General features: G+C 43.5%; 3 protein-coding genes across 6 annotated transcripts; 2 read left to right on the top strand and 1 right to left on the bottom strand.

Moving 5' to 3' along the window:
* The first annotated feature begins 55 nt into the window (after positions 1–55).
* On the top strand, positions 56–4,879 carry ASCL3 (achaete-scute family bHLH transcription factor 3). Of its 2 annotated transcripts, XM_064425451.1 has the most exons (3): positions 56–1,385; positions 1,777–1,849; positions 4,011–4,879. In XM_064425451.1, exon 3 carries the CDS (start codon positions 4,016–4,018, stop codon positions 4,547–4,549), a length of 534 nt encoding a protein of 177 aa, XP_064281521.1. In that variant the 5' UTR covers positions 56–1,385; positions 1,777–1,849; positions 4,011–4,015; the 3' UTR covers positions 4,550–4,879. The 2 variants fall into 2 exon arrangements, with proteins under 2 accessions (XP_064281521.1, XP_064281520.1); XM_064425450.1 differs by having other exon boundaries at positions 56–1,849.
* Positions 4,880–5,604: 725 nt separating this feature from the next.
* On the top strand, positions 5,605–18,410 carry C6H11orf16 (chromosome 6 C11orf16 homolog). Of its 2 annotated transcripts, none has more exons than XM_064425447.1 (8): positions 5,605–6,353; positions 7,507–7,711; positions 8,480–8,651; positions 9,536–9,764; positions 10,506–11,168; positions 11,596–11,771; positions 13,412–13,605; positions 17,390–18,410. In XM_064425447.1, the coding sequence occupies exons 2-7, from the start codon at positions 7,545–7,547 to the stop codon at positions 13,595–13,597; spliced, it is 1,593 nt and encodes a 530-aa protein (XP_064281517.1). In that variant the 5' UTR covers positions 5,605–6,353; positions 7,507–7,544; the 3' UTR covers positions 13,598–13,605; positions 17,390–18,410. The 2 variants fall into 2 exon arrangements, with proteins under 2 accessions (XP_064281517.1, XP_064281516.1); XM_064425446.1 differs by having other exon boundaries at positions 17,098–18,410.
* On the bottom strand, positions 14,640–19,479 carry AKIP1 (A-kinase interacting protein 1). 2 transcript variants are annotated; one of them, XM_064425453.1, is made up of 5 exons: positions 19,442–19,479; positions 19,045–19,122; positions 16,149–16,259; positions 15,802–15,852; positions 14,640–15,093 (listed from the first exon to the last, which is right to left on the bottom strand). In XM_064425453.1, the coding sequence occupies exons 1-5, from the start codon at positions 19,445–19,447 to the stop codon at positions 14,950–14,952; spliced, it is 390 nt and encodes a 129-aa protein (XP_064281523.1). In that variant the 5' UTR covers positions 19,448–19,479; the 3' UTR covers positions 14,640–14,949. The 2 variants fall into 2 exon arrangements, with proteins under 2 accessions (XP_064281523.1, XP_064281522.1); XM_064425452.1 differs by having other exon boundaries at positions 19,364–19,472.
* Between the last annotated feature and the right edge of the window lie 1,692 nt (positions 19,480–21,171).

Genomic DNA, 21,171 nt, shown 5'->3' with positions numbered 1-21,171 from the left:
AATGTGCACTTCTTCAGTGATTAGGTGAAGAAAGGCTCATCAGATTGTTAATTGAAATAAGTTTTTAATCCCTGACTCAAGTGTAGCTGTGCATATGTAGTTGCATTATTGTGTGACAGTTTTCAGTTCGGTGTGGAAGGAGGTGGTCCATGGATGAATACTCTGTTTCTGGGTAAGTTTTGGCTTGCTTAGTCCGTGCCTGGGGGACAGCCAGGTACAGGGCTTTGTTTTCATGGCAGTCCTGTAGACTTCCAAACCTGACTTAACCTGGAGTGATTTAAAGCAGGTGGTGAATTGGTGGATCCACAGGATTCTTGCTTTAAATTAAAACTAAAACAAAAAACCACAAGGATTGACAGGTCAAGAAAAATAAATTCAGGCTTGGATTCAGTTTTGGTGTTCAGCATGGCCCCAGTGAGTGGGAAGTTGTTTAGTTGTGCTGTTCAGTTACTGGTTGTGACACTTAGGGTCTACTAAAGAAAAAGAATGCAACTTGTTGGTGGAATACATGCCTTGATTGTTGAGTATCCCAGTCCTGGGAGTTGTTCTACCTCTTGGCTGCCTTTCCCATCAGGTCTGAAGCTGGTGTGGGAAGGGGGATGTTGGATACAGCACTGTGGCTCACACAGGGGCAGCAGAAGGTGAAGCTTTCTTTCCTTGATGGGTGACAGTCACAAGAAGCAGGACTCAATGTATGTCCATCTTTTGCTAGAAGTATTTCTGATCTTACAGTTATAAGCTAAACTGGTTCAGGTTTGAATTTTTTTGTGTGGTTTTATTTTGATTGATAGAAGAGCCAAACCATAAGATAGTCCTAAGTGTCGATCCTGTAAAATGTGGGAATTCTGAAGATAGGTGTCTGTTTTCTTGCAGCTGTACAGTTGGACAGATATACACTGATATATGTAGCATCTAAGTACATGTATACATTGCATTATAGATTCTGTACTGTCTCTCTAAGCAAAACTTGTGCTGCTGCTGTTGGCTCACTGTTTTCAAATCTTCTCTTGTATATATTCACCTTTTATATGGTGTTACACTCAACTGTAAAAGAATTTCCCAAAATTACAGGTATAATGATTAAATTTAAAGGCCTTAAGCTGGCTAATAATATGTGTCCTCATCTGTAGTGGAGAGAAATCTATCACAAATTTCTAAATAAATTCTGTTTTTCTGTGTTTAAAATGAAGCTATGGAAATTAGTTTGCTTATGCCTTGACAGTGAATATTTACCTAAATTCTGGCCAATTGTTCTATTTAGATATTAGAGTACAAAATGCCAATAAATGAAAATACTGCTCTGTATTTTCAGTACTATACTGTAGGAGTCTGCAGCAGAAGGCAAACAGGAAGTGAACAAACCACATTCCTGATTACTTTTTCAGGTAATCTGGATATGTTCAATAGCAGTTTCAAAATTTCTAGCCCTTAATGCCAAGTTTTGTTGCCATCATAGCTGTGGTGTGGGTGGAAAAGCCCAACCAGAAATGAGCAGATCTAACTGTAAGCTACTTTGCATGTTGTCAATTGACTATAAATTGCAGCAGTCATTGACTCAGTGGAACAAGCTACATAATTCAGGTAAGAGACCTGCATGTTGCTGTATCTAGCCATAGATCTTCTCTGAATATCAGTGTTCTTGTAAAATCACTTCTACCAGCCATTTACTAACAGTGTTCTCATAGCTTTTTAATGAATCCTGTTTAGTGGGATCTCTTTTTTAATAAGGTGTAAGAAAAAATGGAACGTTAACATCTTTTTTTTAATATCACTCAGATATTTTCAGGTATTCATCACTCTTTAAACGGCACATCTTGTTATCCTGGATTTTACTTTCATCTGAAGATTGGTGAGTATCTACTCTAACAGGAAAATGTTCCTAACACTTTGTGCAGGTGTTGAGGCAGCAGGTAACTGTTCTATGTAACCTTGTTGCACAGAAGAAGTGTTGGTACTAAGTAACAAATACTGCAACTATCTCTTCTTGAGGCGTTCTGTTGGTTGTGGTTTCTTCTCTAGAGTGATGTTGTACCATAATTTTATTTTTTTTTTGCTATGTGGCAGACTTTTCTTCCTCAGTGTTTTTAAGTTGTTAGCAGCAGAAAGTTTTTTTGGGCAATAAGCCAACCTGTATAAGTAGAAAAGGGAAAGTTGACTGTCTACTATTTTCATTTTATGAGGACTGTATATTCACATATGTAAAAATATGTGAGTTTTTTTGCATGCATATTAGTGTGAAATACCACATTCAATATATCATCTTAATAAAATGGAAAACCTGTGCAGAGGATGGATTTCAATCTTAATTCCATATCTGTCAGGTATTATGTCCACTCACACAAAGATTTGCAAGAAGTTTAGAGATGAGAGAATTTCCATGTGTGTTCATGCTTTTAGCCTACCTACAGAAGTACCTGTTTAAGATGCATGGGACTCCCACTCATGCCTAACAGCTATAAATTAATTCTTCACTCACAGGATTTCTGTTGTGCATTCGAAAAAGAGACAACTCTGCATACAGAGGCATTTTGACACACTATGTTGTGAGAACAGGTCCATACCAATAAATATTCTCTGTGTAAATGTGGCAGGTATGAAGTCGTTAGGAAACATTACATTATCCCCATATCCTTGTGAAGGATTTATGTTATGGAACTGTGATTGGAACATCTGAAGCTTTGCCAGATTTCTGTGAGTATGGAATCCAGCAGTTTCTGGTAATCTAGTTCATTGTTCAGGTGTGGATTCCATTTTAGAGGACGCAGTAGAGTCTAAGTGCTTTAGACAACAATGTAGGGATGTACAAGTAGATGGTGAGTAAGAGCATTTTTGGATCAACTCTGTGTAGTCAAGTATTGGTTGCAACCTGTGAGGGTGGCTCACAGTGGTTCTTTAAAAATCAGCTGGTTATTTCAAATGTATTTAAAGAAGCTATTAGGTAACAGTCATTACATTCTCAGCAGTTAGGCTGATGTTTAGCTGTTTGAATAATGATATTGGGAAGGCACCACAGTGCAGCTTCTTATAAACCACTGCAAGAGTATCTTTGTGATTAATGTGTCAGGGAGATTTGAGTAGTTAGACCTGCTGTAATGCTGCTCTGAAGAGAGGGTGTGAGGGTAGGCCAGTCTGACTTCCAGGTTCCCAGCAGGGCCCCAACAGCTGTGTGCCATCCCTTCTTTGTATTACTAGGACATGCATTTGTCCTTTCATAAAGTGTCCATTTCATAAATATGAAATATTTAATGTTTAATTTCTAGCAATAGGATTGTTTTTAGTATTTCATGTCTGTGTTTAATCTGCAGGTAGGTGGAGGAGGAATGTGAGGAGGACACAAGGAGGTGTTAGATTTAGTGGAAATTCTCTTGTCTCTCTAAACTTCTTGTAAATCTTTGTGTGAGTGGATGTAATACCTGACAGACATGGAATTGAGATTGAAATCCATTTTCTGCACAGGTTTTCCTTTTTGTTAAGATGATATATTGAAGGTGGCATCAAGTGAATAGAGAGAAAAATCATTTGTCTTTGAAGGCTCTTTGGTATGAATAGGGAGTCTTTTAGTGGAATTGTAGATTTAGTTTTTTCAGGGATGGGAAGGGAGTGGGGAGAATGCCTCAGATGTTGGCCTGCTTTATTTGTTGTCTGTAAGTTTTGGTGGGTTTGGAGCAAGCTAGATCTATGTGGAATGCATGTACATAGAGTCTCTTAATTTCTAAAGCTGAGGTGAAAGGAGGCTGCTTTCTCTTTCCTTCAGGAAACTTTAGTGGCTTTATATTAATATCTGTTGTGTATTAATTTAATCAGTGTGACCGACTTGCACTTTCTTGTACTTTTCTAATGGGATGTCTTGTTCTACCTGGTCTTCTGATATCATTCTGAAATGTCACAAATGCATTAAAAAAATCTCTTCTGGAAAATGTCAGCAAGGTCTAGAGTTGCTAAGTCCAGGTGAGTTTTTTATACTGTTCAGTGTGAGTTGGTTTAAGTATTCTGTAATTTTGTGTTTCCAGGCTAAATGCAGAACCTGATGGATGGTAAAAGCTACTGTAACCTCATCTGTGCTGAGGCTCAGCACATCCAGCTGGCAAGGCCTTTCTGTGCAGACCCACTGGTCACATTTCATGTGTACCCAGAAACACCAAACCAGGTCCCTTTGGCCGAAGATTTGGCATTCCTTCCTTTCATGTCGGAGCATCTCATCACAGAGACCTTCTACAGCGAGCCCTGCCCCTTTCCCTACCAAATGCCCCATTCCAGTCTCCACAAAAGTGAGTATGGGTCAGCTTTCATCAGGAAGAGGAATGAGAGGGAAAGGCAGCGTGTGAAGTGTGTCAACGAAGGCTACGCCAAGCTGAGGCACCACCTGCCCAAGGAGTACTTGGAGAAACGGCTCAGCAAAGTGGAGACCCTCCGTGCTGCTATAAAATACATCAGGTACCTGCAGTCTGTGCTGTGCTCTGACTCTCTGGTGGCTGGGAAAGGTGTCACGGAGCCAAACCAAGCACCTAAAGCCACTAACAAACCCACCCAGTTTTTGAAGACCATCTGAAGTGTTCCAAAGGCATCCTGTCTGGGAATGGAGTAGCCGCTGTGTCAGTGACGTGTGTGTTCCTGGCACTTCTTGGGAGCAGATCGTGGCGCACGTCAGTATCAGCCCACACAAGAGTTTTAACGTTGCAGATAGTTACTACACTTAGATATCTGAGGGACAACTGGGAAAATCTCAGCTGAATGGCTTAAGTTAATTCATGAAAATCAGAACGACTTTCTAAATTTGTCACCAAGCTAAAAATGTGACAGCAATATGTGTGAAGTAACTGTATGTATCATCACAACTTGCATGCTTTAAAATAAAATCTCTCTGCTTATGGGACTGAGATTCTTCTCATTTTCTGTCATGTTATTGGTTTACTCTCACATGCACTTTCTTAAAATATTCACTCTAATTGCCAGTGTTTCTTTTAAAATGCCTTTTTAAAGGTTCCAAGGAGGGTTGTTAGATGCCAAAAGAAAGGATAATTTAGTTTAAAACCGAGAAAAATAGAGTAGGGTAGGAGCTCTCTGAAGTACAGTAACTGAACATAGGAAGAGCATAAAGTTTAGTGAGTGCTCTTCCATCATTTTCTTATTAGTGAACATTTTAATCACATTGAAAACTTTTTGACATTGAGAAATTTCTATTGAAAATTGGATTGTTGTACAGATGCCAGTGCCCTTAAAAAATACTAGGACTGCTTACAAAATACTCTAAACAGGACTAGCAAGGTTTTAGTCATCATCATAAAAATAACCTGCCATATAAATTTTTTTGGCCTTTGATAATGGTCGAGGTCTGGAGTGGTCTTCCCCAACCTCCCAGTCGGTTCCTCTGTACTGCTGATGGTTTCAGTTAAGTGTTATAAAATAGAACTGTGTGAAGATGATGAAGAGAGATTAGCTCATAACCAATAAAATGTCTTAACATTTACTCTGTGTGAGGGAATCATTGATGCTAAATAATTCTGCTGATAGCATGAGAGCTTGTAAGCTGTCTGTGCAGCAGAAGGCACAAAAAAATGGTTACAGACTTCCCAGGTGATGTATCCTTTTCCCTTACTGCAGTTATCCCACCCTGTTACTTGTTTTTATAGCAGTGAATTGAAACATGCCTAAAAAAAAAGGCAATTAAGTATTCCAAGCACCACCTTCCCCCACAAAAAAACACAAACAAAACCAACCAAACAAAAAATCAACAAATGTCAACTTTTTGTCTTTCTTTTAAGGAGGATGTGAAAATTAGGGATCTCAGCAGAGATTAACAGGTAGGTTTCTGCATTATAATATGACATAATTTTGATAGGCACTTTGTAAGAGAGGTGTAGAATTCATTAATCCGTCCCCCTTATTGTGAAAGGAGAAAGTTGTAAAGTGATTTGACCTTGGTTTGTCTCAGCTTCAACCTTTGTGTGCACATTTCAAACATGTTTACTTGCCACACCTTGTGGTGGGAAGCTTTTTTTAAGATTTTCCTTAACCTGAACTGTAACTTTGATGTTGGTTTTTGCCCTGCTATCATAGGCAGGAGCCTGGAGGACACTGAGCTATCTTAAAATTGCTTCCCTGTGGTGCAGGAGATCCACGGGGAGCTGAAAATTGAGCGAATGTGTGGCAGTCAGGCGGTCCTCTCTGAAGTCACGTTCTGCTGGGTTTTAACCAGTCAGGTCAGGATGTCCAGCCCTGGGGATAACAGCTGTGGCAACCTCCCTAGCAACTGGGAAACACTGGCAGCAAAAGGCTCCCTGTGTCCAACAGGCAAAAGGGTGGCATTTCTGCATTCAGACTAAATCCAGGTGGTGTATTGTTACCAATAGCTGGTAAGTGTAAAATACTGCTGTGCCAAAGTACTTGGAGTTACCCAGAACAAACAGCATAATTGCCTTTGTCAGTGCACTGGTTTGTGTAGAAACAGAGGTGTTAAAATGTGCTTTAATGTAGCAATGATAGTTGCCTTTCTTTGCAAAGTATTACTGATTCCATCTTGTTTTGGTTTATAACAGCAGTTTGTGCAGTCATGAAATAAATTGATATATTGTGCTGATTTTCTGACTTAAATATGAATTTTGCAGCAGTTAATCCACTCTTCTTGCTGGATTTGCTGTGCTAGTTTTCTGAAATTATGTATCTATCTGGGAGTCTCCATAAAAAAGTCTTCCAGATCGTATTTCTTAGATAAGAGACAAAATACCATCTAAACATGAGTGCTTAAACTGCATTTTGTAAAATAAATTAAGCACTTAAATTTTATAGGTTGTTGAATTTCCATGCAAGTGTTGTCATAAGTGTTTCTAAGCAATATTTAAAAAGAAAAAAATTAATGGAAGCTTGTCTACTACATCTTTTGAAATTACCAGAGATAGCATCACATCATTGATCTTACTGTGACAGCCTCTGAATAGTTATCACTTGTCACATCTGAGCATCTCATTCTTTCTTGTTGCAAGCCATAATCCTACTGTTAATAAAACATGACAGGACAGCTGAAAGATCAAAATATTTCCTCTTAATACATCATTATAAATAAATAACAGGGAAATGTAATCTAACATCAAGTTCAAAACCTGTCACGTTTACTCAGCTTGTCAACTTCAGCTGTAATTTGTGTCTCAGCTTGTAAAACAGGGAAGGTTTGGCTGGCTCTGTACAAGAAAGCTTTAAAGGAAGAATGTATGTATAAGAAAAGAGAGCTGGAAACAAAGAGGGAAACAAATGTTGGAGGGAGGTGAAAGTTATTATTTTCCTGGGGATTTTCACAGCATTTATAGTTTCCTTGAGTGTTTCTGCCCTTTTTCCAGGTTAGGATTTGGTTGAGTGAAGATCACTGAAGTTAGTCATGTGGGCTCATCTGGCCAAATGCCAGTCTGAATATTTTGAATTCAGTGCTTTTAAACAAAAATAAACAATTAACCAAAATTACTGTGTTCTTGAGGTACACTGGCCAGCTCTTGCTTGTCTCTTTTCTTCCAACAGGTCACGGCCGAGTCCCGCAGGCAGCAGCTTTTCCAAGTATGGCTCGTTTGGAAGGGCCCCTGCCCAGGGGTCACAGGTATTGCAGTGTGAGGCCAGCTTTGGACAAGTTTTCATGTTCCACTGTCATATCCACAATTAATCCCTGCTGCAGGAGCTCTTTTGTTGTGTATCCTGCCTGGATTGCTGAGCACCTTGACCCCAAAAGGTAAAATCAAGTTCCTCCTTAAGTCTGTGATTTGCTTTTTGTTTATCTAAAGGGATAAACCAGGCTGGTATATCAGATTAATAAATTAGCAGCTTGAACATCATTTGAGCTTTCCCACCCCTGCACTGGCAGTTTTTTAAATGTATTAACTAAAGTTATTTGCTGCCTTGGAGATTATGAAGAGCAAAACCTGAGTAAGCCTCCTGTCAAGAAACATTCCTTTAATATTATTGGGATAAATAAAAGCATCTTGCCCTAACAGTCATCTTCCATGAAATGTTGCTAATGCTTTGTGACAGGGGATTATTTTCCCAGTTTTGAACTAGAAGCTGTCATCAACCAGCAGCTTTGTTGTTTACTTCTCTGCTTTGCTGTTCCCTGAATGCTGCAGTGTAAACCATCAGCTCCAGCACTCTGGAGTGCACCTACGCTGTGCTCTGTGCTGCAGATGGATCTTTTCTCCTCATCTGAAGGGTTGCATTGTCTTGCCAGGTAAACAGCAAAGGGGCTGGTGCAAGTAATGCTGGCCCAGGGTTCCAGCATGCTCCTGGTTCACTTCCTGTAAACCCCAAAGCAAAGAAATCTGAGTAAAATTGGGCACTGATGTGTTTTTCCCTGGATCAGGGAATTATCCCAGCACAAGCAAGTTTTCTGTTTCTTCCCACACTATTTGGCCTGTGGGAGTGCTACAAAATGAGGTGGAGTGTTCCAGTTCTTAAACCTTACAAGATGATTTTTTTCATGACCTGCAGAATCTATTTCTTTCAGGGCTGACCCGTTTTCTTCGAGGTGCCAATGGATCAGCCACTGCCTCCCCTCCCCTGGCCCAGCATGGAAGAGCCTGGGGGACTCAGGGGGCACAGACTGCAACGTGCCTGTGCTGGCTAGAGGGGAACAAGATGGATTTTATTACCCTGGAACAGTAAAAGAGGAGATAGAGGTGAGTGATGGTTGCTGTGTGGGCATGTGTAACAGGGAGCAGCCCTCACACACCACCTGAGTTCAGTGTAGCAGGTTTTGGTTCGGTTTTTGATAAGATTAGAGTAGAGCTCACCAGGGCAGCAGCCTTGTGCTGGCTACTGAGCCAGACTGAGTCAGCCCCAGTGCTGCTGCCAGCAGTGTCGGGGCTGCTGTTGTGTGTAGACACAGAAACAAACAGCACAGGAAAAGGGTTTGTGTTTTATGTACACATGTCCAGCTTGAGTCAGCCACAGACCAGGCTCAGGGTCTTTCCAGAAGGGGTAGTGAAAGCTTTAATTCATTGGTTTGTTAGCACTTCAAACTTAAACACAGAAAGGAGCCTGTTCTTTCTCAAGAACAGGGAAGTACCTCATCTCATTGTTGATGGAAAGCCTCTTGACAGGCCTTAATAGAAAATAAAAAAATAGAAAAATAGAAAACAGAAAATAAAAATTCCTAACAACCCCTCAAGAAGTAGAGCCAGTGTTGTATGTAATGAGGAAGGACTTGGGCATGAGAGATGAACAGGTCTGAATGGCTTTAGTGACCCCTGTTCCTTGGCACACACAGCATGGTTTGGGAAATACACTTGTCTATAGCTTTTTCTCTTGGGAAAGAAAATACAGTGGTGTGAATCTTGCTTTCAGTCGTCTTGCTTTCAGTCATCTTGCTTTCAGGTGAGCCTCACAGAGGTTTTTTTGGGCTGTCTCAATGCTGAACTAACACCACACACCCTAGCTGCTGTTCAGGCTTGTTTTGCCCTAGTCATATAGGCCCAGGATGGTCTCCCAGCAAAAGCTGCATTACCTGGCACATTATGGAGTGTTTTTCAGTGGAATTGTTTTTTTTTTTTCCTGGTAACAGAGTGAAAGAGGCATGTTCCTAGTAGAGTTTGCCAAACCACTAGTGTCACGTGGAAGGCGTCCAGTGTGTGTGCAAAAAACAGCCCAGGATGGCATCCTGGAATATGTGAATGGGATGAAGCACTCCTTGCTCCCTGGAGACAGAGTGCTGGCACCCTGGGAGCCAGATAGGGCCAGGTATGGCCCAGGAACTGTCCTCAGAGGCATTGAGACAAGGGATCCCTTACGAGGTAAGAAAAGTGCTGCTCTCTTCCTCCTCTTGTTCCTCTGGAGCACCAGTGAGGATCAACTCCTGTCAGGGTGCTGCTGCCAGAGAAATAACAGAGCACAGACTACAGCTCAGTGTTGCTCCAAGCTTGCAGGGGCTGATGGATATCTGTGTGTAACCACACCAGTGTGACCCTAAGGAGGCTATGACTCATAAAAATGTCATCATCTTTGTCCATGGGTGTAGCTGGGACAAGGCTGTGGCTGCCATGTGCAGGACTGTGGCCTTTTCATGACAGACACAAGTGAGACAACTTCCAGGAAGCATTCATCTGAGCTTAAATGCTCACATTTGTACCAAATGGTACATCTGGGGGTGATTTTATCACCCAGACGTAGGAGCTTTCAGCAGCTCATTCATTTTCCCTGTGTCTGACAGTCAAGCTCCACTGACATACCAAAATACTATTCTCAGAGCAGTACTGCTAAATTTGGCAGCAACAACAAAAATTACTGTCACAGTTTTCTTGTTCCTCTGATGACAAATTGGGAGGAAAGATGCTGCCAGGCCTGTTGTTTTAGCCACGGTGTCCAGGCTACCCACTCACCTCTGTGACACTGTGGTGGGGTGTTAGAGAAGGGCAAGAGTTGATCCTGCCTCTTGACAGGAGTAGAAAGTGCATAAAGCTGCAAAGCCTGATCTGTCTGTGTGCACTGCCCAGGCAGGCCAGCTGCTTAAGGCTGCTTGCTTTTTCTCTTAACAGCCTCAGAAGATGAAGAAATTACAGTCCAGTTCTGGAATGACAAGCAAGTGAAACTCCCCCGTGGTGTGGCTCTGTGGATCCCTCCTAGCCTGTGGGAGAGGATTGTGGAGATGATCCACGTGCCCTTCACCAGCAGGCTGAAGCCCAGACCAAGCCAGGACTCTAACTCTTCTATTTTCCCCTGCAGTCCTAAGGCAGCCCTCATTCCTGTTTGTGCTCTGTGTAGCCTTGCCAAGCACTGCTTGCTCTGCTCTCCCTGCTGGCCACATCTCCACCACCACTGTGCTGGTGGTGTCTGCTGTTCATTAGCCTGGGGAAGGTGCATCTGCTGCTGCCACCCCTGTGCTGCTGCCTGGTGGCCTCTTCCCTCCAGGTCTCTGGTCTTTCAGGACAAAGCTGAAGAGGCAGAGTCCAGCAGTGAGCTCTCTCCAGGCCTTCTGGAACTGAAAGGCACAAAAGAAGGAGAAGCTGCAGCTGTGGCAACATCTCCCTCTTCTGATTCAGAGAGGGACCTGAAGCCATCACCCACTAAGAGTACTCTGGGGGACAGTGCTGCTAACACAGGCTCCAGCTGTCTTGAAAAGTCCAGGCTAAGGAATTCTGCCAGACCTGAGGGGGAATACTGGAAAAGAAACCACTACAAGTCCCATTCCAGTAATTCAGGTACCTTCAAACAACCCCACAGGGAAGCAGATGTGGAGGGAACAAAACCAAACGGCTTCTGGGCAGGGCAGTCACTTTGCAGGTTATTTGTATTGATACTGTAAATTTGCATATCAGACTCTGATAAAATTCTTCCCCCTCCCCGGTGTTTCTGCTGCCTCATCTGGCTCTTCTTTTGGCCACTCATCCCATGGAAAACTACCAGAACAATTAACTGCATTTGGAAGCACAGCTAGTCCTCTCTGTTTCTTGTGATTTTATGCCTTTTATGATGCTAACATCTTCATTAACCTGCACAGCTCACCCATTCAGAATAACCAGAAAAAATTCCTTTCAGGTTTAAAGTGCATTTTTCTCTCTTCTGAAATGAATGTTTCTCCATTTCAGTTCTGGTTTCACTCTTAGATACAATTTTACTCCTTCCCAGGACCTGGAAATTGTACAAAGGACCATCTGGAATCCAAAGTCATCTCCACTGGGGACTTGTCCAGTGTGGCCCCAGCTCAGCAGAGTGCAATATTTGAAACCACTGAGCAGACTCCCAGAGGGCAACTTACACGGAAAAAAATCCTAAGAAACCAAGATTTCAAGCCATCATTGAGGGTAAGATAATCTGTATTAATTCTGTAGTTATGTAAGAAGGAGGTTTGTTTGGATGGAAAAAATCTTCTTGTAAATGGTTTGGAACCTGGCAAGAAAAAGGCATTGTTTGTAACTGCTTCCTGAGGCCATCCACCAGTTTTGTGATGGGCAGGAAAGTTCTTCACTAATGAAACCCAAACAAAAATCCCCAAGCCTTAAGGAAAGGCTGAAGTTACTTGGTAAAATGGAAACAAATGTCAGTAGCCATGTAAGCATTCAATAATACAGATTTCAATTGAGAAACCTGCCAAATGCCCACTGACATCTATCCAAAGTAGTCCTGTGTTAAATCCATGGAAAGGTGCTGAGCTCTGCCTATCAAATTGTGATAGTCACAATTTCTGTCTCAGAGATAAAAGCAGATTCTTTGGTGAACAGTCTTTGCTGAGTTCTTCTCTTCCTCACTAGAGGCAAGCAGTTTAAACGGCAGAGTCCTGCTTTGAAGGTGGGGGATACAGAGTAAGAAAACTGTGTCACAGCTAGGAACAGCACCACTGCCTGGTTTTTAGGCTGGTTTCCCTCATGCTTTAGAAAAACTTGAAAAAAAATCATACCATAAATGCTAAAAAAAGCAAACACAGAATGAAGAAAAACCTTACAAGAAGAAGGGGAAGATGAAAGAGAATGTCAGGATGAAGAGAAACAGTGCTCTGCGCAAGAGCATCAGGGTAGAATTAATAAATTATATTCATGAAATCAAATATTAGCTTCTCTGTACCTTCATGCTCTTGGCACTGTGAGCTGACTGCAAAGTAAAACTTGAAATGTGCTAAACATGCATGTTTAGAGATGAATCCATTAATAACATGTCTTGGTGAACAGAGAATATACAGGAATGCAACTTGTATTCTCACAATTGCACTCATTCATTTTAAGCAGATGCCAACTTATCAACTGTATGGTTCCTACTTTCTATTCTACTTTATTGGTTAAATAATCATAGTTACGTAACTACACACCTTTGTAATTGATTTCCTAGGAATTTTCAGGCCAGTATGGAGCTCCAGGCAGGCATGCTCTATGTAAACAGTGGCAGAGCTGTGCACTGAAGTGACATGAGTTGCCTTTTGGTAAAACTAATAAGAAAGCAGAATTGTTTCATTCCAGCCCCAAAGCAGCAGCATGAATCACAGTAGTGGATGCAAGGTGGCAATACAGGGCATAATGACAGAATTTTATTCCTGTAAAATAGCCCCTTGGTGATTTTAAACCCAGAAGATCCATTGCTACTCTGAGATAGCTGAAGCAGTTTTATCACATGCTGCAGGCTGCATCAGAAATGGCTTGCAGCAAACAAGTGGAGTGACAGGACAGGCTTCCCAGAGGTACTCTCTGGGGGGCTGATGTCCCCTCACTGCAGTCAACAAAATCCTGACTTCTGAAGTAGAAAACTTTTTAATCAAAGCCTAGCAGCTTCTGAGAAATCCTTTGGTCTTGCTGTCCTATTGTGTGTTTCAGCAGTAAAGTTTGTGCCAGCCCAGAAAATAGACCAGTATTAAAGCTATGTGAGGCAGAGGTACAGCCAGCAAAGCAGCAGTTAACAAAGACACTGATGCTTTTTTTAGACCAGACTTCTGAGGGATTTGTTTTCTGTCCTCCAGGAAGGCTTTGCAGCATCAGAAGAACAAAGATACAAAGCAGCATCAGATGATAAATGTGAAGTGACTTGTGCTGGAGCTGACAAACCTGATGTTACAGAACCTGTCAGAGCTCACTTGCAGCAAAGCAGAGAGAGACATGATCAACCAGAATTCAGTACATATACTACTGATCAAGTCAGGGGCTGAAATTTCAGGTAAACTGCTTCTACTCTATCAGTGTTATATTTTTTAAACAAATCAAGTTCTGCTTTAGGTACTGTCTCAGTAGAATATCTTTATGGATGACTATATAATTTTAATAAGTGAGAAACTCTGCTTTTACCCACATTAAACTTGAGCATCCTCATTCTTTATTCCAAAGTGCTACAATAAATTTCTAACTATTTGGACTTGACTTTACAATTCTGGAGAGATCAGATGAGCTGGTAGGAGCACTAAAAGCCTGAACAGATGCACAGCCAGAGTCCAGTAAACCTCCCATTTGTCTACAGTTCTCTGGAGTGAGCCACAGAAATTCATCAAAGCAGTTTCTGTTTGTAGAAAGCCAGGAGGAATGGAGAAACAATACAAGCTGACAGCTGAAAGATTTTTTTTTGGGGGAATAAAGCACAAGCAAAAGTAGCCAGAGGCTAAAGGACCTGCTACTGTAGATATGAACAACAAAATGATTAGCATTCAAGCTACTGATTTTTATATTCTGATGAAAATGAATGGAAACCTTAATACTATCAGCTACAAAAAGATGACAGATTACATCACTAGTTCTAAACATGGAATCTGGTCCTTTGGCAAAGTTCAGCATCCAGGGAGTTTTGTTACTGGGACTGCTTGTGTTTAAAGCATATGAACTTGGCCATGAGATGCAATTTACTGCTAAGATGCTTAGCAGTAAATTGGAGAATTTAGGGTACCTCACAGCCCCCAGAAAAGGGGTTTAGCATGGTCTGCAAAGAGACAGAACCTGAATCAATAGCTCATGTGCCTAGACTGAACACCCGACACATCTGAGTTGGGGCTCTAGACAATGAATTCCATTTGCATTTCATTTCTTTACCTAGAAAAAGTACAGATAGGAGAGTGGCTTGTGAGCCAGCTGCTCTAAAATCAGTGCCAGCCTACAGAAGCTAATGTGCACCCATATTCATACCCCATGGATCAGGCTCTCTGTGGTCAGCACTGTGACACTGGGAGTCTCTCTGAGGATAATACAACAGAAACTGTCATCACAAAGGCTTGATCATATATTTTATTTCACTGATTGTATCTTTAATTGTTTAGAGCAGAAGAATCTGGAATTACACAGTCACATAACTGGATTTAAAAGGCACACAATGTACAAATATTTATAAAAATCAGTGTACAAAGTGAGCTGCATATAATTGCATTAGCTAGAAAACAAATATACAGGCCATAAAAATGGAGTCCCAAAGAGGAAGGTACTATTAAAGTGCTAACAAGAAAAAGATATTTATAGCTCATTACACTCATTAAAAAAAGCCTCATGTTTTATTCCTGCTATTGCCAGGAAACAACAAACATCACAGAACAAAAGTTAAATCAACACTTTGTCCTGCATTGACATCTACTACATGGGTTTGTTCCACCATGTCTTCTGAGATTGCTGTGACAGAATAGATGCCAGGAGAAACTTCAATGTAGAAATCTTTGGAAGGTCTTCTAGGCTTTAATTAAAAAAAAAGAAAGAAAAAAAAAAGCTATGTTATTGGTTAGTTATATTAGATTTCCCAAAAATAATTGTTTGGGTAAAAAAATTACATTTCAGCTGCTACATAAATATATGAAGATTTTTCTAAATATACAGAAGCCAAACAAAACTGTGGAATGTTTCTATCAGTACAAAAATTAGCAAGTGCCATACTCAAAGTATTCCAGCTAATGTTTCAATTGGTGCAAGTGATCACTGTGCTGTAATTTACATCTTACAAAACTGAAATTTACAGCCTAGACAGTTCTGAACATAAACCGGGGAATTCCCATTCCCTATACCAAAGGTGCTCTCACTAATTAATACTGTGGTACAGATTCAGTGTTTCTCAACTTTTGTGGCTTAGAAGTTCCTGAAATTGATTAGCTGAGGTGTTAGGCTTTGAAAAATAAAACCAGTTTTCTTCTCCTTAAGGAACAGGAGTCTTCAGAGAGCCTGTGGGAGGGCCAAGTGCAAGAAACAATCTGGTTTCTAATGAATTGTGCAAGTCTCTGTATGGCCATTTGCCTGTACATATATTCTGATTGTGAATGCACCACTGGTTAATCTTCTGTGCCATCAAGGTCTCCAGATCTGTCACAATTTCTAACCAGCTTGATTCAAAATGATAAAAGAAATGCTAGCAAATACCTCCACTTAAAACCAAAGTGTTCTATCCACTTACCCTTTGCTGGCAAGTTTGAGCTTGACTAGGTTCTACAGAACCTTCAGTCCCCTGGGAAGAAAAAGAGAATTATTTTCTAATGATCCAGCACACAATGCAAATCCAAGAGAGGGGATGCTTTAGGTGCATGAAGTTTTCCCCTCCACAAAAGGATGGATAGGACACTGACTGGTGCCACAAGAAGTGACTCTGCCTTTCCCCAGCCCAGCACAGGCTTGGATCAGTCCAGGTGTTTTTGTGTCATAAGGTCAACTCACATCCATGAGTCACAGACATCAGGGGGATAACAAATGCCCCACAGCAAGGGAAGGAATAACCCTGCATCAAAACCAGAAGTACCTACTTACCTCTTCTTCTGTGGGATCCACCTTTCTTTCTACTGACTTGCCATGGTATTTGCAGAAGTGTTTGATTTCATTCTCCTTGCACTTGTTGGCTGCCATAGACCCATAGCACTTCTGGACAGAAACAGAAAATATCATGTGGGAGGTATCAAACCATACTTGCAGCCACTGCAGATTACAATTGAAAGTAGAACTACACAAATACTAATTGGCTGGTTTGTTCTCTCTGAGGGTGAAAACTATGCCTGTACCTCCAAAGGCCACCTGCCTTCTGCTACAGGACTCTCCCAAACAGGCCTGATTTTAGATGCCTGATTCCTAACACAATATGTAGGGCAGGGACTCTTGACACCTCAGAACTGAATTAATGAAAATGTCAAAAGGAATACTCTGGAACTGCCTGCCTGATCAGGCTGGTCAAGAAAAGCCCTGGTGGAAGAAGGCATAATTTATGGGTCCTTAAGAGGACATGTGTGCAAGCCAGGTGCTCTGCAACCCAGTCAGTGAAGATGGGTTCTGCAGGATAAGTGCAGCAGCAGTGCTCTAAAAGCAGAATATGTTAACACTGAAAAATGAGTCAGTGAAGAAGCTGAAGCGTCTAAAAGGCTGGTACCATTTTCACAGCAGTTTTGGGAAGTATATTTAAGCACACAGCAGCCTCCTTCTGCTTGCACTGCAGATGTACTGGCATCTTTCCCACTGCAAATTAAGCTCTTGAGTACAGCTCTGCTGCCATCTGTTGTCAGAACAGAACTCCTCCCAAGGTTACTTTTTGATCACAGGGGCCAAAAAGATCCAAAACATCTCTTATTTCACTGGTGTTTTTCTTGTCCCTGCCAAGAGTAAATGTGACAAAATTAAGGCAAACAGCAATTCTCATTTCCAAATCTACTGCTGTGTTTATTCCTGGAGCTTCTGCACAAATCAACAGATCTGGTTGCTTATATTGCAGTTTTTGTGAAGCTACAAAATATATCAAATGCTCTGACCTGCTGCATAATGCTTCACAGAGAATCTCTTTTACATGATGGCACAGAGAAAAAAAATGACATCCAACTTTTGGTAAGAAATGAGTAAATTTTGATCCCTTAGTGAATTTTGATCCCGTAAACTCCAAGTTTAATTGTTTGCTTTCAAGTGCCTAAATGGTTGTGTTCAGCTGTGGATTTTTATTTGCACTTTGTAAAATTTACCCATGAACTTATGGGTCTGACATTTCCCCCTTTTATGACTCTTCTCTACAGAAATGACTGAAGCAGTACTGTCTTGGCTGATGCATAAATGTGGAAGTCATCCATTGCTTGTTCCAACTTTAATACTCTTAATAGGGCACAAGATAGACCCAAAAAATAATTTAGGTTGGAAGACACCCTTAGGATCATAGAGTCCAACTGTAAACCTAGCACTGCCACGTCACGGGTAAGGATGAGCCTCACTACACTTTGTTTTGTCTTGTGTAAAACTCTATTCTGCCCCAGTTGTTCTAGGATTAACTGCTTACTGTGTATGTACTGCTTTGAAATTATAAAGGAGCTGCTTAAGAGCTAATCACTTCGTGTGCTGGAGTACTGTTTTCTCTAATTTAATTGCAGACTTGGGATCTGTATTAGCCCTGCAGGCAGTGAGCTCCCTGCTGAGTGAGGATAACAGATCCCCAAGGGCACAAACTGAATGGAATTTCCAGAGCTCAGAGCAGTGGCTGTGCTCACAGGGATGGGCTGGCAGAGGCTGGCTCCAGTGTGCCCACCCAGCAGAGCAATGGCACCTGCCAGCCAGAGCCAGCACGAGGACAGTGGAGCTGAGCACCTGCACACAGCAGCAGCATCCCAAATCCAGTCTGGCCTGGTTTTGCCTGGGATAGAGCAAGTTTTCCTCCCAGCAGTTGGCAGAGTGCTGTGTTTTGGAGTTAGTAGAGTACAGTGTCGATAACAAACTGATGTTTTGGTTATTGTTGAGTAGTGCTCACCCTAAGCCAAGGACTGTTCTCATGCTCTGCCAGTGGGGAGCTGCACAAAAAGCAGGGAGGGAGCAGGGCTGTGACAGCTGACCCAAGCTAGCCAAAAGGAAATTCCATACCATAGAATGTAATGTGTATAAACAGGGAGAGGTGCCTGGGCACTGGTCAGCGAGTGATGATCAACTGTATTGTGAATTACTTGTTCTTCTTAGATTTTATTTCTCTCTCCCTTTTTCATCACAATTATTACTGTTATTACCATTATCATATTTTGTTTCAATTAATAAACTGTTCTTATCTCAACCCATTAGTTTTATTTTCTCCTGATTCTCCTCCCCATCCTGCCAGGGGAGGAGGGCAGGGAGTGAGCTGTGTGGTACTTAGTTGCTGGTGGGGTTAAATCACAACAGCAACACTAAATTCAAAACAAACACAGGACACAAAGCATCTCTGCACTCGAGATTCAAACTCTCCCTTATTTCTGGCACCCAGAACAGGATATCAGCCAGCAGGAGTGGCTCACGTTCCCGGATAATAACAAAAGGTTCCTATGTCATAAGGCCATTTCCCAGCAGAGATACTTTGGAGCACTGGAAACATTCCATACCTTGTGACACAATGTATTTTGTGGTGCCACCTGACATTTCTGTCTCTAACCACACTGCCTTTCCACCAAGAAATGCAGAAACCTTCTGCTAAAACCTGTATCGGGCTGGCTGTTGGTGGTGTTTACAGAAAATGCAGGTAGTGGTGTTTATCAGCCAAGGTGGAACCAGCTCAGCCGGCCAGGATGCTGAATGCCCCAAACTGCATCCCGGCCGGCACCACAGGCTCGCTGCTGACCCCCTGCCGTCCAGCAGCACGCCTGAATTCTCATTTTTGCAGTGAATTAGCGCGGCCTGGGGCAGGCACATTTGAACGGGCCCGGGGGCGGCCCCTCACCTCGCACTCCTTCGAGACTTCTCTCATCAAATTCAAAATCGAAGCGAACGCTGCATTGAGGCGTTCCCGGTCTCGGTCCTGCAACGAGAGACACTGCTGGTCACTCAGCGTGCCGCTCAGGGCCACAGCCCGTGCGGCGGGCACGGAGCCGCCCGGGGGCACCGGCCGGGGCGGCTCGCTCAGCGCGGCGGCGTGTCCGGGCGGGCCCGCGGCCCGTACGGAGCTGTGTATCCGTGTATCCCCGTGTATCCCCGTGTATCTCCCGCTCTCTCTGTCTGTATCTGAGCGCGTGTTCCGCGGGTGCGCGCCCGGCACTGACCGGGCCCGGGGCCGCGCGCCGCCGCGCCCGCCGCAGCACGTCGCGCGCCATGCCCGCCGAGCGCCCCGCGCGCGCCACCTCCATCCCGCGCCGCCGCCGCCGCACTGCGCACGCGCCGCCGCCCCGCCCGCCGCCGGGGGGCGCCGCCGCCCCGGCCCCGCCCTCAGGCCGGCCCGCGGCGCACCGGGGCGGCTCCCGCCGGGCCGCGGCCCCGCCGAGCGCTCCGGGGCTCTGCTCGTGCCTCCCGCCCGCGCCCTGCCCTGCCGCAACGCAGGAGGGGCGCGTCCGGGCAGCCTTTCCCGGAAAGGTGCCCCCGCATGCTGCTCGCCGGGTGTCGCCGCTGTGCGACGGCGGGGAAGAGGCCGTGACAGGCGCAGGTGCGAGCCCCGCCGTGCCCCGTGGGCTCCCCGCCGCCTCCGGTTAAAGTTTGGCGGCTGGAGCTCACGGCGCCGGCAGGGGGCGGTGGCCGGCCGGGGAGCCGTGCGGGTCCCGGGGCGGTGGCAGAGCCGCTCGGGCCCTGGGGCAGCGCTCGCCGAACGAGCTCTGTCCGCGGGAGCGGGTCTGTGCCCGCAGGGCAGCGCCGGGCTGCGGGCACCGCTCGGAGCGGCTTGGGAAGTGGCGGTGGCTACGTGGGAGCAGAGCCGCTTTGAGCCTCCGCTAACCCCGTGTGCGCAGAGGTGACAGGAGTAAGGAAAAATAAGCATAAAAACTTTCTTTACGTCCCATATGGCCAAGGTTAACGTGGAGGCCCTGATCCTTCAAGTGCTTCATTCTTGTCGAGGGCTTTGCTAGCTGTAATCTCTTTGACAAGCGTGAAAAATAATCCTCTCCTAGTTTTTATTTTATTGTCATCTCCCAGTTGCTTAAGCAGAGCAGCAGCCAGCCCCTGCAATAAACAAGCCCTTCACAGGCTGCTTGCTCATTAAGACATTGAAAGCCCCCATTCAGTGTTCAAATCCAGCTTAACTTTAAGTTTGGTCTCCTGTACTCAAAAGAAAATTTAGGCAAGTTGCTGGAGTGCTTGAGGTCTGGGGAACTGAATGCAACATAAAGGGGCGGGGGGGGAGAAAAATAATATTTGATGAAAGCAATGTGAGTGTGTTTGATGTGGTGGAGAAGCAGCCAGAACAGACCGCTTCCTGCCTAATTGGAAATTGAACATCTTTGCATCATGCCTTGTTAGCAATGGTCTCCTGCAGAGGTGAGTGGGTTTGCTGTGTTGCTGCTCTTGTGAAATAGACTTGGAAAGGCCCTCCTATGTCGTTTTCATAACACAGAGAGAAAACTGCGTTCGTTTTTTATTCCTGCCAGGTACTTGTAGCAGTAGCTTGTTGTTCAGGAGGTAAATTATTCCTGTTGTGTTGAAATTTAAACTCTCACCATTTTTTGATGTTTGGTGACACAGTACTCCTTTTGCAGCTGAGTAAATACATCTGTCCCAAGAAGGCTGACAGCTGAAATAGCTTTTGCTTTGAAACACACATTCACATCAGAATCCAGATGAGAGTTACCCTTATTTCCTGTACATTCATTCTTTTGAAATATAATGGAGGTTTGTGAAATGCTGGGCATTTCCACCAGATTCCTTGTTGTGTGGGTTGATGGATCAGAATATCTGAAGACAATGTATTTCATTTTGCTGGTGAGGTGGCAAAAGCCAGGAATAGTTTATCCTGAGCACAATGAATTTCATTTTACTGGTGAGGTGGCAAGAGCCAGGAATAGTTTATCCTGAGCACTTGGTTCTAGGCTCAGGGAAGTATCCTTGAGTAAGAAAACTCACAAGCATTTACCTGATGCTATTTTCT

Source organism: Passer domesticus, chromosome 6, assembly GCF_036417665.1.
Source record: "Passer domesticus isolate bPasDom1 chromosome 6, bPasDom1.hap1, whole genome shotgun sequence".
NCBI lineage: Eukaryota > Metazoa > Chordata > Aves > Passeriformes > Passeridae > Passer > Passer domesticus.
This window is presented reverse-complemented; position numbering and strand designations above follow the sequence as displayed.